The 15,525-nt window shown below is 35.0% G+C and overlaps 3 protein-coding genes across 3 annotated transcripts in view; all 3 read left to right on the forward strand.

Annotated features, from left to right (window-relative positions):
* The window catches only part of LOC134840454 (calmodulin-lysine N-methyltransferase-like), a 525,993-nt gene extending 517,938 nt beyond the window's left edge, over positions 1-8,055 (forward strand). Inside the window, exons 10-11 of the mRNA XM_063856261.1 lie at positions 3,341-3,487; positions 3,745-8,055. Of these exons, the coding sequence (XP_063712331.1) occupies positions 3,341-3,487; positions 3,745-3,765 (168 nt within the window). The 3' untranslated portion in view covers positions 3,766-8,055. The remainder of the gene's footprint in view (positions 1-3,340; positions 3,488-3,744) is intronic.
* The window catches only part of LOC134840456 (proteasome subunit beta type-7-like), a 287,503-nt gene that overhangs the window by 6,999 nt on the left and 264,979 nt on the right, over positions 1-15,525 (forward strand). The window lies entirely within an intron of this gene.
* On the forward strand, positions 9,276-10,338 carry LOC134840289 (succinate--CoA ligase [ADP/GDP-forming] subunit alpha, mitochondrial-like). The gene has a single exon (XM_063856042.1). It carries the CDS (start codon positions 9,284-9,286, stop codon positions 10,247-10,249), a length of 966 nt encoding a protein of 321 aa, XP_063712112.1. The 5' UTR covers positions 9,276-9,283; the 3' UTR covers positions 10,250-10,338.

Here is a 15,525-nt window from a genome sequence, read left to right on the forward strand (position 1 = left end):
TTACTAGCGTACGGTATAAAAAAATGGACTTTTAGATTCAGAATTAACAAATTTTTAAGAATTTCCAGCGGAAAAAAACATTGATTTAATTTGCAAAAATTTTAAATCTTAAAGGTTCTTGCAATTGAAAGAGTTGTAAGATCTATTTTCTCTATAAAGTTCAAAAAATTGAAATCTTGAAATCATTCGTTTTTTCGGTGTCCTTAAAATCAGTAATAATTTTTTGTCTTTTCTTGACCATGTTCAAGTGTCAAAGAATGAAGTGAATATTCGTTTATTTAGGTTGTGTGTTGTTTTTTGGGAAACAATCTTTTTTCAAGTTTTTTTTTTCAAATTTAGTTTATGCTCTCCAAAAGCAAAAGAGAAAATGTAGGTTTAATTTTAGTTTCAAAAGTTGATTTTTATTTTTCCTAGAGATTGGTTTTAATTTTCTCAACGGATTAAAAACAACTACATTTTGATCCAATTTCGTTTAGTTTAGTAGTTGAAATTTAAAAATGTTTCAGCCAATAAATATTTTAAAAAATGATAAATCAAAAATCTGATTTTTTTTTGGTTTTGTATTAATTCAAACTGTGTGTTGTGTTGGCTATTTTCTATAATTGAAATTTGAGATATTGTTTACGCTCATTTTTCTATTTTGGTGGTCTGACATTTTGATTTTGTAAGCTGTAATTAATTCTCAATTTTGAGGCAAACTAACGTTAAAAAAAGCTGATTCAAATCAAGTCAGCTTCCATTGTAATAACACCAATAGCTCATCATTTTTTTTTCATTGATGATTGAAATAGTTTTATCACCAACAATGATTGAAGCGGGGAAGTTCAGCAATAAAGAAAAAGGAAAAGCACAATTGTATTCCATTGAATAGGAAAAAAACAGTAGGAAATAATAGCTAATTTACACAAACTAGCTAATAGTAGCTAGGGGCAATTAAATGACATCTGTAACGGCTTTGTTGGTGGCTAGTGTTTAAGTGTTTTCTAGTGACAGTAGCACAGATTCGAGGCTGCGAGACTGCTGATCTCCACGTCTGGGGTTTAATTTCGGCGCATAGCAAGAGTTTTCAAGGCTTGTCTGCATCTCATCTCTCCTTATTTCACTTTTTTCCCTTTTAGATCTGTATTGGGCATTTCTCGCTTGTGTTTGCGTAGTACAGCTTTGCTTCTGTACCGACTTGTTTAATTAATGTGGATTTTCTGTTGCAATTTGTTATCTTTCAAGTTTCGTGTTTTAACTGAAACCGTTTTTTTATGACTAAAAATGAGTTGTTTTATTAAGTGATACCAAACTCGGCCGAGCTTTCTTTGAGGTAGTCAAAATTGAATACAAAATTTTTTTTCCTATGCAATGATTTCTCCAGTGACGTGGTAGGAAAAATAATATTCTCTGTCCCAAGATGGGTAGTCGAAAGTTTCCATACTCCATAATCCCGCCAGTAACGTGGTCGGAGCAAAGTTCTGTCTCAAGATTGGTTTTTTTTCTTGGCCAATTTTATTGATTTCAGTAGCAGAAGAGATGTTCAATTTAGTTCAGATTTTGTTCAATAGGATAAAAATATAGAGGTAAATGGAAATTTTTCCCGCGTAGTTTTTCTCCAAAACGGAACAAAAGAAGAAAAATCGAACTGACTACAGACTATGCTTAGACAGGCTCGATAGCTTTTCATAGATCCTCAGCGAATTGCAGAAACTACATTTGATTAATTTAGTTGTAATATTTAGTTTTATTTGAAGAATTTATTGACTGCTTTTTTTGGAATTGCTTAAAATAATTTTTCTAAGTAAAAATTGAAATATATAGTTCAAATTATTGACCTATTAAGCAAGTAGTTGAGTTACGCGCGAATAACAAGTATTGTGAACAAAGTTATTGGTGAGCAGTTTTGAAATACATTCTATACATAAAAGTTTTATCCTATCTCTAAAACTTGTATCTACTTGAAATTTGTTTCTTGCAAGTTTTTTGAAATTGATGGGCCAATATATACATTTTCAATTCAAGATGCTTACACGATAGGAACGTAGTATGGTACAGGCCTCAAACGATTCTGCTAGCAGCAAAATTTGGCTTATAGAGCAGAACATTTTATAGAGCAGCAGATCTCACGGCAGAATTTTTCGATACGGCGGAATTTATCGATTTTTCTCTGTTTTTTTTTTCATAATTACAACATGAATGCCTCAATTCTAGTTCTCAGAAATACCAAATACGCATCTATGCGCTAATCGACTAAATTTTAAACAAAAATTGCTCTATTTCTCAATGACTCTATCAGCAACTCTACTACTCTTCTATTTTGTTTCCTGAAAATGCTCTGTTCGTTTTCCAAGTTGACTTTTTCTTGAAAAGCGACGAAAACGGCAGTTTTTTCATAATAAACGTATGATTAATTAAAATTTTCAATGAGCAGAAAAAGCAGAATTTTTTTTGTTAAAACAGCAGAATTTGCTCAATATAGTAGCAGAATTATTTGGGGCCTGGGTATGTTAGAACGATGCAATTTTGCAAGGCGCAATTAAAAGTGCTACTTTTGGTAGCTTTTTTTGAATTTGTAGGCTGCATTAGCCTTACAATACCCGGCGCTTTGACATTTGATTAGAAATAAGTTAACACAGTTGATGCTTTTTAACTCATAAATTGAACCGAAAAAGCTATTTGTTTCATGCAACAGTATTATAGCTAAAACTCCGTTTCCGAAAGTTTCCAACTCGGTATATTTTGCGAGGTTTTTAAAATACATAATTCATACGCAATTTGGTTTTTACCTTCTAATTTATTACATGCAAAGTTAGTGTGGCTGCCTTTAATTTTTTAAAATCCTGCATTTTTGGCGCTTTTTTGTTAGCTCCTGCATTTTTGGCGCTTTCTCGGTCGTGTTTGCGAAGTTGCAGCTTTGCCTCGGTGTGAATTTTTTCAATTTCTTCTCCCGTCATGTTGTATTGACGCAAGCAAACGCCGATGTAGTAATACGAATTCTCTCCCCCCCCAAAACTTTTTCAATTTAGGGGGCGAACTTTTTCACACGATAACTTTGAAGAGAATTTTATATATAGAAACAATTATTACGCCGGCTTAACTGTTTTGTAGCCCATCAAAATTGATTTGGGTAAAAAATTTCAAAGTACAATTAAATTTTGCGCGTTTGTATGAAATGCATATTTTATAGAGAATTTAATTTCAGAATGAACGCATGCTTGGGGAGGACATAATACGGTAGGTCACTTAGTAGGGGGATTGAACAGTTGATTTGATTTTTTTTTCAATCTGGCCGGCACAAATGTGTGTTGAATTTCATTGGCGAATGTGTTTTGTAAGCTTTATTAGAATGTTGTTGTAGGGTGAGGCGCTAATAATAGCACCGAAGAGAGGCCACTCATTTGACGACTTCGTCTCCATCTGCAGGAGTGACCGCTTCAAGCCACTGTTCTCGTCTGTCGAGGTCGATTCGCACTTCGACGCATATATCTACAAGCTAAGCGAATATGTGAGTCACCCACTTAATCTCACCCATGCTCATGCATCTATTCCTATATCGAAGATTATGCACAGAAGACAGTGCCTTGAAGTTGCAGCTTTGCTGAATGGTTAATCGATCTAGATTGTTTGTTGCAGATAGTTTTGAAATGAAATTTGAAATAGACAGTTTTCGAAGTGTCAACCATAGCTTTTTACGAACAGCATGAGCTATTTTTGTGGTATTAGAGCGTCCTAATTTCTGTCTGTAATTATGGCTTGTTATAGGGCAGTCGTAGTATGGTGTGAAAGCAAGTGAGTATCCAGTCGGTGGTCGGGATTTGAGTCGTAGTCTCCGCAGTCTTTTAATAATGAATTTTCAAGGCTCCTTTTTGCCGTCTTTCGTCTGCGTGTGAAGTGCAGTTTTGCTTCTATATAAAAATGTTCGACTAATCAAAAACCAAATTTTAACGAAATTGAATGTCCATAGCAATGTTTTAGTGAATTAAATGAGCAATATTTTAGTGAATTGTATGGCGATGCTGATTGATTATTCGTATAGTTGAAAACCATTTCGTTTCAGTATCTGAAAAGAAGTACCAACTTCAGTCCATCAAGACATCAGCCAATCCTCATCAAGCTGACTAAGTGCTCATAGCCGAGCGATTGCTAGCTCAAGTGGTGCTCAAATCCCAATGCAGATAGAAAATAAAAACAAACCAGGTCAACTAAGTTCAAGTCACTGTCACAACAGAAAGGACCACATCAATAACCGACATCACGCCACACATTACCAGACTTCATTCCAATCTGAAGCGAGCGTTTCTATCGAGTCTTTTCCGGCCAGATATCCGTCGCAGTATCACACGTCTTCGAGCAGTAGTCAGCTCATAATTAAGTCATCAGTGCTAATCTTCGGCCATCACTACAAATATATATAAAGATTTTTATAAAAATTAGTATCAAAATTTTCGAATGTTTCAAATTATTATTGCAGTCGGCACCAAATTTTTGGGAGAGTTTTGAACTGCCAAAAACCGGCAGTCAATAGGCGATATTAACTGTTGCACTCAGGAGTATTGACTTTTTTTAGGTCGACCGAATTGATTTTCTGAGCTCTCCAAAATCCTCATAAAGACCTTAATTCGACTAATTTTTTTACGCCGCAGGCCAAAAAAGCGGTTTTAGGCCCTTTTTAAAGATTTTTTTTTTCGGCGCGCGCTCCTTCCTCAAAGTTAGTAGTATATTTTGGCGCCAAAGGCTGCCTTAGAAAAAATTTAATGTCAGTCAGCCAAAAATGGATATTTCAAAATAGTACAAAGGGGGACCCTTTGGATCAGCAGGGGGTCGAATCCCTGATGGGGGGGGGGCGTTCAGACCCCCTAAATCCGCTACTGGTTGAATTTACTTTTAAAAGTCGACATTTACGAAATATAACTCTATTTATTGAAAATGATTGCTGCTAGTATCATCTTAAAATCAATAACTTGTAGGGTTTAAAATAATATCGACTCATGCATTTTTCCTGCAATAGAATTCTTAGTTTTTTATTCGAAATGATATGTTTTTATTCTGTTTCTGAATTTCCTGAAAATTCTTTTATTAGCCTTAAGCTAAATCAATAATGAAAACTCTCATAGAGTCAAGTTTCATTTGGCATTGGTCGTGAATTTTACCCTTGCCATTGCGTGTTGAACCAGGCACTAGACTTGTTCCCCCGTAAACAACTTTGCTCGCAAGATTTCGCACTCGTGTTTCAACTTGGTTCACAATAAATTAAAAATCAATCAGCTATCCAGCGCATCTGGAATAGATGGAAATTACTTGCATTAGGCGAGAAAGGTTAGAGGTTCGAATCCGGCTGGGAAATTGAGAGAGTGTAAAATCCGGCTGGGGTTTTCTGAATTTCCAAATGCCATTTTAAAAGTCCTTTTGGTTGAGGCAATTGAATTACAAGATTTTTGTGGCTCAACGAATGTTTGCGGAAAAATTGTCGGCTTTATTACCACTTCGTAAGATTTATGTCGATGCAAATATAAATTTTAATTGTCTCGTTGACTTGTTTTTTTTAAATTTTTTCCAGGAAAAGTCTTAAAATTTGTTCAGCCTCAAATTAAATTTTCCTCGGCTAAACTTTTGATTTCTTTTTAAGTTAAGTTCATTTTATTGTAAAGAGGAAGGTAATCATAGTCTAGTATTACGAAAACAGGGTTTTCGTTTGATCATAGTGTCTAATGTGACTTTTCATTCAGTTGTTTTCACATAAGAAAAAAAACTTTTCCCTCAGTGTTAAAATATTATTTTTTACACAAGCAAAATTGTGTGTTATTACGAACTCTCTTTTTTCCCAACCTAAGTCACAAATATTAGTGTTCTTTTTGAAAGTGCTCTTTTATTGCAATATATGCATAAGATCAATAACCAGCTATTAAGTACATCCAACGCTAAGGATATTAATGCAGACTATTATATGAAAAATAGCACTTTAGCTTCAAGGTATCATGGATCTGTAGCGTAGAGGTATGAAAGGAGACCAGCAGCAAAATAAGAGGGTTCGAACCTCAACAGGTTCACATGTTTTTAATGAACTTTTTCGTATACTAGTTAAAATGCGTCCGCTCTATAAATTGAGGCATTTTAGTTGGTAAATTTCTTTTCAAATTGACTGGTACTGCTAATGCGTCATAATTGGCTTGCGTCACTTAGCAATTATGTAGACTTATAATTGGCGTGCGTCACTTAAGAAATTTTGTAGACTCAAAGTTTTTCTCATTCAGTTTTTCCCAGTAGCGTTGTCGGTCATATTTTAGCTTGTGTATGCGAAGTGCCACTTCGCCTCTGTGTAAATTCTTAAAATTGGGGTGAAAAGTTTGATATTTACCTTCATATTTTAATTTACTCCGTTTGATTAGCAAGATTAATGTAACAGTACTGCATTTTGTTTCCTATAAAAAATTTGCTAAAAGATTTTGCACGTGAGATATTACGTGCTTCATTACCCTCGCGATAAATACCGCTATTGCAACCTGGTACTAATTTTCTTTTTTCAGATTTTTAATTGTTCACTGGATGACTGAAATTGGTGGTCTTAAACAAAACTGTACTTTCGTCAACTTTAAGACGTATTTAAAGCATGACTGCATTAAAGCATGACTGCATTAAGGCGCTTTTGTAATGAACGTAGTGGGTACTCTTATATTGGTTTTGAAGATATATTGTTCAAGAAGTCTTAAAATTTGTTCCTGCTTAAATTTGATCCAAGTTCCACTATCGACCAGAAAAAAATGTACGGTCTCGAAAAAGCGGGATCAACTTCTAATTTCGAAAATGGAATTTAATTATCAGATTTCCCAGCGAAAAAAAAGTTTTTCTCATGACCTTAATTTTTTCAAATTGGGTTAATTTTATTAAGAGTAATGAACCTAGTGAAGAGTTGGATAGGTATTGCTGAATTTTTTTCGCAGTTTCTGAGTTGATTTGAAATTCATGTGCTTATTGTGACTTAATTAGCACTCTCCAAATACTAACGTGGAAATGGCGCGAAAAAACGTGAACGATTTCTAGTTTCGAAAGTGAAATTCAATTTTAAGATTTCCAGCGGAATAAAATTTTGACCTATTGATCCAGTTTTTTCAAATTGAGTTAATGTTATCAAAAAAGCGTTCATTACTCTTTTTCCAATCTTCGATTGGCTATGCTCAAAAAATATCGACGGTTCTGCTGTAATATCGAAGATTTTTTTTGGAGTCAGACAACGAGAGAAGTATAGGTTGTGATAATTTTTTTCATGAAAAGATTTGTTTGCGCTGAATTATGATTTTTCGCGGTTTGATTATTGATTTTTTTAAGTTTGTTTTAGTTCATTTTATTCGCAAAAAGGAAGGTTAACTCCACTATGGGACACTAAAATTGTAAAGAGCTGGAAAAAGGTCTTCATTTTTAAGTGCAATTCGAATTGATTTATTAAAATGAAGGCATTTACGCTCTCGTATTATGAAAACGGAAATAGTGCAGATAATTGTGATCAAATTTTAGCTTCGAAAGTGGATTTACATTTTAAGATTTCCTAGCGTCTTAAAGAAATAACATATTGATCCAGTTTTCTCTAATTGAGCTTGTTCTTCGAAAAAATTGTTGTTCATAAAATTTTCTTAAAATTTAGAGAGCTTCAACGTCTTTTTGAAATTATAAAGGCTGCTTTGAGCTAATTTGTTCAGAGAATGAATGAGAATTTGAATGAGTTCACTTTGAGTACGATGTGCCTCCATTTTAAATTTTCGCCTCAAGATAAAATTTTTTATTGGTGCCAAAAAGGCGGCTTCATCGGAATTTTGAGTAATTTTCTGTTGGAAGTTAGGCTTTCCCTCAGTTGAAAGATTGTCAAACAAAGTTGGTAATTTGGGGAGCGACCGGAAGCTGTTTTAATTGTTTGAGAAAGCATAAGTGTTGGATTGGGGGCTATTCTCATGCGCGAAGGACCGAATGGGCGAGAAAACTCGTGGCCGAAAGTCAATTTTTAAAAAGAAGAAATTGCTATTCAATTAAAATGAATTAAGTGAAGCAATCTTTTGCTTTTTTCTTAACGAAACCCTTGAAGTATAAAATTTGTTCCAATTCGGCGGCGGTCAGTGACAATTTGAAAAATTTTCATAATTCTGCCGTTTTTATATTCGGTCAATATCAATATTCAATCCCTGGAAATGTTTACTTTCTTTCCACGTTTTAGAAATCTGATTGGCTGATTTTGATTTTTCGTGCATTTGGTCCTTCGCGTATAAGGGATTCCAACGTTGGATTCTACAGAATCTCTTTAGCTGCATTGTATATAAAGTATTGGCGGATCTTCAACAAACCGCTATATCTACAAACCGCCTTTGCGCATTCATAGGTCCCAAAATGAAAAATCACGCCCATAGGTCCCGAAATAAAATAGCAGTCGCATAAGTCCCAAATTTTTTCAATTGGTCAAAAGACTAAATTAGCCGAGTCCGGCTTAAGGTCGCCGGTGGGAGCACTAACGCGCGTCGCCGCTTCGCGGCGATAACCGGCTCTAAATTTCGTATAGAGTCCTACCCTTTGGTGGCAAGCTCGCAACACGTTGGCGCGGCTGCGGCGGTCACTATTCTGCAGCTTGAGTTTATGCTGCTTGAACAGTAAACAATCAATCCATGAATTCGTCGGCTCAAATTTCAACCAATCAAAGTTCAAGAAGATAAATTTTGGGACTTATGCGACTGATTTTTTTTTATTTTGGGTGCTATGAATATTGGGACCTTTGGGAATTCACCCAAACCGCCATATCTTGAAGTCGAAATTGTATTTGAACAAAGTAAAAATTGCATGACAATAGTGAAAATCTGTTCTGTGTTGCTTAGCAACATAAGTTTTCGGCTGTTTGGTATACCACCAATTTTTTCCCGTAGTCGCTTTTTGTCCGAAAACTTCGAGCCTCTTTTGAAAAGGATGCAAATGTCAACAAGCTTGCAGTTGTGCATGTGCCGACTGTTGCTATTTCTAATATTGCCTATGAATGTGAATTTTATGACTGCAGAGAGTTCTTTAGTTCCCAGTTCTTTTGCTTAGATAGACTTTGTCCTTTTATAGCTTTTACCTAATATGTATTCTACAAATTGCTTTAAATTCAATTATAACGATAAAATTGTTCAACTAATTGAAATATAAACGAATTTGTCTTTTTATCCCATAAGCCTTTCAATTTTTTGATGACCAGAGCGCTTAACTGTTCATATATCGATTGTTGAGAATGTTTAAAAAAATCAAATTCCTGTTTCTAATCTTTAATTTTTGACTTAATTTAGATTAAGCAATGTTGAAAAGATCCAGCTGTATAGCGTCACAATTCGCGAGATCATGCTACACGGCGACACGGCCGGCTCTCAACATCGGCAAGGACACTAAAGTAATATGTCAGGGAATGACTGGCAAACAGGGAACTTTCCACACCAAACAGGCCATTGAATACGGGACGAATGTTGTTGGAGGAGTGTCGCCGGGAAAAGGAGGACAGATGCACTTAGACTTACCCGTGTTCAATTCGCCTAAGGAAGCGAAATTAGCGACAGATTGCGACGCGACTGTCATTTACGTTCCAGCACCACTGTGTGCTCAGGCGATCACAGACGCGATTGACGCCGAGATCCCTTTGATAGTTTGCATCACTGAAGGTATCCCACAGCATGACATGGTTAGAGTGCGACACAAACTAGTGCGACAGAATAAGTCGAGGCTGATTGGGCCAAATTGTCCAGGAGTAATCAAAGCAGGCGAGTGTAAAATTGGAATCATGCCTGGTCATATTCACAAAGCTGGCAGAATAGGAATCGTTTCTAGATCTGGAACCCTAACTTATGAAGCAGTTGCTCAGACTACGGTAACTGGTCTAGGTCAGACACTTTGTGTTGGAATTGGGGGTGATCCGTTCAATGGAACTGATTTTATTGACTGTCTCGACATTTTCCTGAAAGACCCTAAAACTGAAGGAATTGTGTTGATTGGAGAAATTGGAGGATCGGCGGAAGAAATGGCTGCTGATTTCTTGAAAGAGCATAATAGTGGCGAACACGCGAAACCAGTTGTAAGTTTTATTGCTGGGGTGACTGCACCTCCAGGCCGTAGAATGGGTCATGCTGGGGCTATTATTTCTGGCGGCAAGGGGACGGCTACGGAGAAAATTGCCCGATTGAGAGATGCTGGAGTTACCGTGACGACTAGTCCAGCCAAAATGGGTTCTTCATTGTTGTTGGAGTTCCAGAAACGAGGATTGGCTTCTTAAAACTGGCAATTGATGGCCATTGATTTATTTACTTACGAAATAGTGTTTTCATGCGAAGATGAATTACAATAGAAATTTTAACCATGTAACTTTTTTGCGCGAACTCGCCAGAACGGAGTATAGTCGCCCGGGCTGCCGAACAAGTGTTTAATTATAACATTTGTGATCGGAACGTATGGCTCTACTCGCACATCAACCCTGTTGATTATATTTGTCGTTTGATCATAGTGCTAGATGTGAATTTTTATTCAGATGTTTTCACATTTGAAAAAAGTAATTTTCTCAGTTTTCACATATATGTTTTTTTTGTTCTTAAAATGTGGATAAAAATTTGATATTTACCTTCATTATTTAATTTACCCTTTTTGATTAGCAAATTTATTGTAACCGTACTAGATTTTGTTTCCCATAAACAATTTTTCTAACATAATTCGTGCGTGAGATTTACGTGTTTCATTACCTTTGCGATAATAGCATCTGTTGCAACCTCGTACTAAATCATTTTCCGTAATTAAAGGTGTTCACAGGATGACTGAAGTTTGTGGTCATCTACAAATCTGTACTGCCGTCAATTTGAAAACTTATTGTGAGCATGTCTGGATTTTAAATGCCCCTTCAATTTGCTTTTCCAAAGTAATGAACGTAGTGAGCACCCTTATAGAGGTCTTGGTAATTTTTTCAGGATAAAGTCTTTCTATTTGTTTCAGTCATAAATTGTTCTGCAAGTACAAATAGTACAAATTCTTCGAAAGTTTTTTTTTCAAAATGAAGTCAGTTTTTTTCTGTTTCCTTGAGAATTTTTTTCAACTGTCAGTTGACTTTGTTTTAAGAGTCAATGAACGTTGTAAAGACTCGTATATAGGTCTTGATGAGTTTTTGTTTTATTCTTTAGGAAAAGTTTTGGAAATTTTTTTCACGCTCCCTTTTGATTTTTCGCGATTTGCAATTTTGAGTTCCCTTTAAGCTTAATTCATCTCATTTGCTAAAAGGAAGGCTAACTCCACTACCGAAAAGCCATATTGCCAAGCTCAAGAAAAACGTGATCGACTTCCAGTTTTTAAAGGGGATTTTACATTTTAGATTTCCCCGCGGAACAACATTTTTCCTTTTGATCCAGCTTTCTCAAATTGGGTGAATTGTATCAAAAAAGCCTCACCAAAAGTTGCTTTCATTGACTCTTTTCCTACACTCTATTGGCTATGATTTGATTTTGCGTCATTCAATTGCAGAGAAGTTTTCACAATTTTTTCGGGTTTCTTATATACAAAGTTGTTCCACTCAACGGGTTTCTGTTTATTTAGTTTTTTGTACGACGGGTATTATTTAAGTACAATTATCTGGTATCTTTTTTTTCAAGTTTTTATAGACAAAAACGGGAATGCTTTGATTTTTTTCTTAATTTTCTTACCTACCAATTTTGATCAAGATTCTTTTCCTCGGATGAAAAGACGTCATCGCTAACAGGCATAAATTGGGCAATTTGGCGTTCTAAATACCCTGTATAAATTAGCGAGATTAGTATGAACTCGTTTTTTTTACAACCTAATCGCATATAAGTGTTCATTTGGTGCCACGTTTGCTATAATTACAATCTGTAGCTATGGAAGTTTCGTAGCATCTGTTCTCTGCTTTATTTAAGACTTATGTTTGTTGATCGCTAAGCCTCCGTGACCGAATGGGAAGGACGTGAGACTCTTAATCTCGAAGTCGCTGTTTTGAATCCGTCGCGTGCCAAAAGTTTTCCTTTTGAAGCCTATTTCTACTTTTCTTATTTCACTTTATAGAGCAGATTTTTTGTCTTTTTCTTGTTAGTGATTGCGAAGCGTAGCTTCGCTTCTGTGTAGAATTTTGTTTTTGTCGTGATTCTAGAAGTTCCGTTGTTTCTATAATAGTTTTAAAATAAATATGTGCTTTCTTCTAAATAGGGTTGATACATTCTCGGGGTAGTTGCCTCATTTTGTGTCTTTTTCAGGATAATATTTTTTGCAAGTAATTCGCGCTCAAATCGATATGAAAATATTTTAAGCCTTGGGATAAGCAAGGGTTTTGCAACCGGGTGCACGACTTTTACCCTTCAGTAAATAACTTTATTTATAGGTTTTCAACATGTATTACCTCCAGTTTTTGTAATATGTAGTTTTGTCGCTGAAAAATTATAGTTGTACTGCGGCTTTCTTACTGGTTGAAGATAGCAATTTTTTTCAGAAGTTATTTTATTATTTGTTGCCGGTCGTATAGATTTTGAGCCGAGTTTTCTTTCTTGCCATTTGTTACGGAGAGATTGTCACGTATATAGTTGGTGATTATAGTTTTTTTTTATCGTTTTACAAAAAGTTTGAAAATTGGTCCACGCTCAAAATTGATTTTTCGCTGTTTGAAATTCGATTTTTTCTAAGTCATTTTACTTCTTTCGATAAAAATGTCAAAAAAACTAAAATCCAGAAAGTTAATTGCTTTGTTCATTAACAGCTGGGTTTGCAGCCTTAGCATTGTATCTGCTTTAATTTAGCTGCATTTTTCTTACTTTTTATACCTTTCTATGTTTTTCCTGTATCTCGAGGTCGGGAGTTCGATTCCGTTACATAGAATTTTTGTAATAGTCTTTCCTTTTCTATTTATCACTGCTCGGCCTCTTAGACTGCTTTTTGCTGTTTTATCGCTACTGTTTCCGAACTGCAGCTTCGAATCTGTGTTTCAATATTGACCTGATTGCTTTGTATCAAAAGGAAGTATCGCACTGGATTGAAGCGTGAGCATGTTTCTGGCTGAGCATTGAAGCGTGAGCATGTTACGAACAAAGTTTTTTGTTACTAAGGGGCGTCGTTTTTTTTTGTCAACTGTATTTCGTTTCTCACTGTTTTTTACAAGATTCTGATTCATAACAATGATGTATAAGAGTAGTTTCCCTGGCTTTTTAGAGCTTTTGTAATTTTTCTGAATTTTTTTGTTTTGAAGTTTTTTTGATTCAAATGTTTTCATTTAATTTTTTTTCTTTCATGATAATCTTGTTTAAAAACAAGCAATGGGTTGAGTTTTGTGATACCTCTAATTGCTCCTGATGGTTGGAAGATTCTTTGCGAAGTGTCCAATTAAAATTTGTTCAAGTATTTCAATCTCTTAGTTATGAAAGAGCTCTTAGTTTTCTGTATCCCGAATATCTTAGGTTATACATTTTTTAAGACACAGGATGAAGAATTTAGGAGTTTTCTTCTCTGTTATTATTTTTATTTTCTTCGTATAACGAAGAGATGAATATAGATTTATGTTGTAAAAAGAACCAACAAGTTGATTGGCATAATTAAAAACGTTCCAGAATGATTTCTTTCACCTAATGACTTTCCCCGGTCTGAAAAAATCAGTTTTTTTCATGCGTTTTTTCAATAATTTCATTTATCTTTTGAACTTAAGCATTTAGGTTTGTATCGCAAGTGATGCGAAGCTCCTCTTCCTCTCGGTGTTTACAATTTCTTTTCCATTTGTTTAATTCAGCTGCGTGAAACGATTTTTTGGCTTAAATGGTTTCAATTTATGCTATATCTATTTAGTTGCCTGGTAATACTTGGTTTCAAGCGTTAAAATACGTTTAATGCGTTTGTGCTTGGGCGCTCGTGAAACATGCGATACAAAACTTTTTAAACTGAAAATTTTCTTACTGATTTTCTTTCGGTCTCAATAATATTTTTGTTTTGAATTAACTCAGGAAAGTAAGTAGTTCTGAAAGTTTATTCAAAACTACTGAATACTAATTTAATTCCGGCAGTTTGTAATAAGCCCTGAATGTTTATTCAGCGCTTGCGATTGTGTTTCTTGACATTTTTCAGCTAATGGAACATCATTCGAGACAATTGTCTGAATGTTTTTAGACGTTTTTTTTTCGAATTTTCATTTTTTTATCGATTGAGTTGCTTCCGTCTTTTTTTCTATTCGGCAACTTTCAATGAATTGGCTTGAACTGGCTTGAATTCGTCAAAGAAATCTTGTACGGATTTTCCGAGAATATACGTCAGTTTAACAGTCGGTGAACGTTGGGAAGACTCTCATATAGATCTTGATGATTTTTTCTTAAATGTCTCAATGCTCAAAGTTTCAAAATGCTCAAAGTTGATTTTTCGTAATTTGGCTTTTGATGTATTTACGCTTGCTTTTCGCAAGCGTTAGTTAATCGGAAAATAGACTTTTTTGGTTTAACAACTAGTTTACCTAAATCACTTGAATCGCTAGACTTCATTCACGTGAACTCCACTCACGTGCTGTCAAGCTCAATCTCCGGCAAACTTGGCATAGAGTTATTTTTTGCAAGTAATTCGCGCTCAAATATTTTTTGCAAGTAATTCGCGCTCAAATCGATATGAAAATATTTTAAGCCTTGGGATAAGCAAGGGTTTTGCAACCGGGTGCACGACTTTTACCCTTCAGTAAATAACTTTATTTATAGGTTTTCAACATGTATTACCTCCAGTTTTTGTAATATGTAGTTTTGTCGCTGAAAAATTATAGTTGTACTGCGGCTTTCTTACTGGTTGAAGATAGCAATTTTTTTCAGAAGTTATTTTATTATTTGTTGCCGGTCGTATAGATTTTGAGCCGAGTTTTCTTTCTTGCCATTTGTTACGGAGAGATTGTCACGTATATAGTTGGTGATTATAGTTTTTTTTATCGTTTTACAAAAAGTTTGAAAATTGGTCCACGCTCAAAATTGATTTTTCGCTGTTTGAAATTCGATTTTTTCTAAGTCATTTTACTTCTTTCGATAAAAATGTCAAAAAAACTAAAATCCAGAAAGTTAATTGCTTTGTTCATTAACAGCTGGGTTTGCAGCCTTAGCATTGTATCTGCTTTAATTTAGCTGCATTTTTCTTACTTTTTATACCTTTCTATGTTTTTCCTGTATCTCGAGGTCGGGAGTTCGATTCCGTTACATAGAATTTTTGTAATAGTCTTTCCTTTTCTATTTATCACTGCTCGGCCTCTTAGACTGCTTTTTGCTGTTTTATCGCTACTGTTTCCGAACTGCAGCTTCGAATCTGTGTTTCAATATTGACCTGATTGCTTTGTATCAAAAGGAAGTATCGCACTGGATTGAAGCGTGAGCATGTTTCTGGCTGAGCATTGAAGCGTGAGCATGTTACGAACAAAGTTTTTTGTTACTAAGGGGCGTCGTTTTTTTTTGTCAACTGTATTTCGTTTCTCACTGTTTTTTACAAGATTCTGATTCATAACAATGATGTATAAGAGTAGTTTCCCTGGCTTTTTAGAGCTTTTGTAATTTTTCTGAA

Source organism: Symsagittifera roscoffensis, chromosome 2 (assembly GCF_963678635.1).
Source record: "Symsagittifera roscoffensis chromosome 2, txSymRosc1.1, whole genome shotgun sequence".
In the NCBI taxonomy this organism is placed as follows: Eukaryota; Metazoa; Xenacoelomorpha; order Acoela; family Convolutidae; genus Symsagittifera; species Symsagittifera roscoffensis.

What these genes read in the sequence shown, in the direction of transcription:
- LOC134840289 (XM_063856042.1), top strand. Translation starts at nt 9,284, where the DNA reads ATGTTGAAAAGATCCAGCTGTATAGCGTCACAATTCGCGAGATCATGC.